Genomic DNA, 2,294 nt, shown 5'->3' on the forward strand with positions numbered 1-2,294 from the left:
GGCTAATTGGCAGTACACCTTACAGAAGTTACAAAGAAGGATAAACAACTGGGCATTCCGGTCTTTGAACCTGGCAGGAAGAATAGTCCTCGTTAAAGCAGTTCTCCAATCCATACCAATATACCAACTCTCGGCGATGGCAGCACCGAAAGGAGCTTGCAATAAAATGGTAGAAATAATGAAGAAATTTATATGGGGAGGAGCCCAACAATAGAAAAATGGGCTTTAATGTCCTGGCAAGGGTTGATCAGAAAAAAGGAAGATGGAGGTCTAGGATTGAAGGACCCATACCTCATAAACCAAATCATGGGAGAAAAATTATGGTGGAGGTGGATGTCAGGAGGGGAGGACCTATGGAAGAAGATATGGGCCAAGAAGTATAATATGCCAGTAAAACCAGAAGAGATCCTAAGGAATACAGAAAAACGAAGAGGTTCCAATGTTTGGAACCTAGCCAGCGAGAACAGAGACCTAATCACAAATCATGCCTTCTGGGAGATAAGAGATGGTCAAAGGGAAAAATTTTGGGATGAGGCATGGCAACAATGAAACAAACTACAGGAAAAATAGGAACTCAGAACTATTCAGCAGGCTTCACAAGATGCAGGATTAAATCAAGTGAAGGACTATTGGAAAGCAGACCACAGAGAAGAGAACTGGAGAGTATGGAAAAATCCAGATGACTGGGGACAAAATATTGAAGAAGATCAGAAGAGACACTATATGGAGGAAATGGCATCGCGTAAGCTTTTAGTCAGGGAAGGACATGATATCCTGCGATGGGGCCACACCATGAAAGGAAGCTTCACGGTAAAGGAGGCATATGACCTGAAGACTAAAACGGATTAGGAAGGTAATCAACACCTGTGGAAACAAATATGGGAAAGAAAGTGGTGGCCGAAAGTGGCATACTTTCTTTGGTTAACTTGCAAGGGTCGAATACTAACATGGGATCAAATACAAAAAAGAGGGATGCAGGGTCCTGCTCGTTGTGAACTCTGTAAGTTAGAAAATGAAAACATAGAGCATTTACTAAATTCTTGTCAGTTCGCGAGAAGCCAATGGAATGCTCTCCTTGGCATCTTTGGAAGAACGAATAGAAACTCGCAAAGTATAAAAGAGACGGTGCAACACTGGGGTCATGGACATTTTACCAGCCCGGTCCTTAATAGAGCCTGGGGGCTAGCAATGGGGTTCACTCTATGGATGATATGGAAGGAAAGAAATCGAAGGATATTTAAGAATGAAGCACTAACAATGGAGAAGGTTTGGGGAAGAATAGTAGAGCACATAAGGGAAACCATACTGGTAGAGGAATGGCAGCAGGAGGACTGGAATACCTCGATACAAGAAACCAGGATCTTGAGACAGCTAAATTTAACAAAAGAGATGGTAAGAGAAAAGGGTTGGAAAAGAACAAGCACACAAGGGGTACAAGCCTAGAGGTATAGTAGACCAGCAGAAGGTTTCATCAAACTGAACTTTGATGGCACTTCCAAAGGTAATCTAGGCAATGCGGGGATGGGCGGCATCTTCAGAGATAGTCAGGGCAGGACCAGGCTGATATATGCAGCTTACGGAGGCAGACTGAGCAACAACGAAGCAGAGCTAATGGCGGCTAGACAGGGATTTAAAATTGCGGTTAAGATGGGATATAACAAACTAGAGGTGGAAGGGGATTCCCTAATGGCCATCAACTTGATGAGGAAGCTGCATACTGGAACGAATTGGGAAAAGATTAGTCACAACTGGAGAACTGCGAGTCTCATACAGGAGGTGGGTGAAATTATGAACCAATTCGAATACATCATAATCAAGCATGTTAAAAGGGACGGCAACAAGGTAGCTGATTTCCTTGCCAACTGGGGAAGCGAACCACAATCGGGCAACCTGGAAAAAACCTGGCCCATACACCCAAATGATACACGATTGTCTCCACTAAGGGATATATTAGTGAAGGATGATGACAAGGCCTAAGAGAAACCAAAAGGAGTACAATAAACCCTCGATCGGGGTGACGGACAAGGTAATGCGCCATAATGACGACGTCAGAGGAATGATGGAACAAGGACAGGTCAATATAGCTCGCATGATAGCTTAGAGGTATGCGGAAAGGCACCGCCGTTTGGTAATGAAAGATGGTAGAAGGAATGTGAGGTCAATGAGTGGGGGGAAAGACGGTGATGACGGCACGACGAGACAACAGGGTGGTGGTAATTGAAAGTATAGAAGGAGCAGAGCAAAGAGGAAGGATAGAAGGCGAGGGAAGCGCGGAAGGAGTGGGCTGAGGGAGC

The 2,294-nt window shown here is 44.6% G+C and overlaps 1 protein-coding gene across 1 annotated transcript; it reads left to right on the forward strand.

Moving 5' to 3' along the window:
- Window positions 1-1,521: 1,521 nt before the first annotated feature.
- LOC149183869 (uncharacterized) lies at window positions 1,522-1,977 on the forward strand. Its single transcript, XM_089415122.1, has one exon. The coding sequence runs from the start codon at window positions 1,522-1,524 to the stop codon at window positions 1,975-1,977; it is 456 nt and encodes a 151-aa protein (XP_089271248.1).
- Window positions 1,978-2,294: the final 317 nt, after the last annotated feature.

The sequence above is a fragment of the Pinus tabuliformis genome, chromosome 3_2 (genome assembly GCF_031772625.1).
Source record: "Pinus tabuliformis cultivar Carrire ecotype Pingquan chromosome 3_2, CPIR1, whole genome shotgun sequence".
In the NCBI taxonomy this organism is placed as follows: Eukaryota; Viridiplantae; Streptophyta; class Pinopsida; order Pinales; family Pinaceae; genus Pinus; species Pinus tabuliformis.

What these genes read in the sequence shown, in the direction of transcription:
- LOC149183869 (XM_089415122.1), top strand. Translation starts at nt 1,522, where the DNA reads ATGGGCGGCATCTTCAGAGATAGTCAGGGCAGGACCAGGCTGATATAT.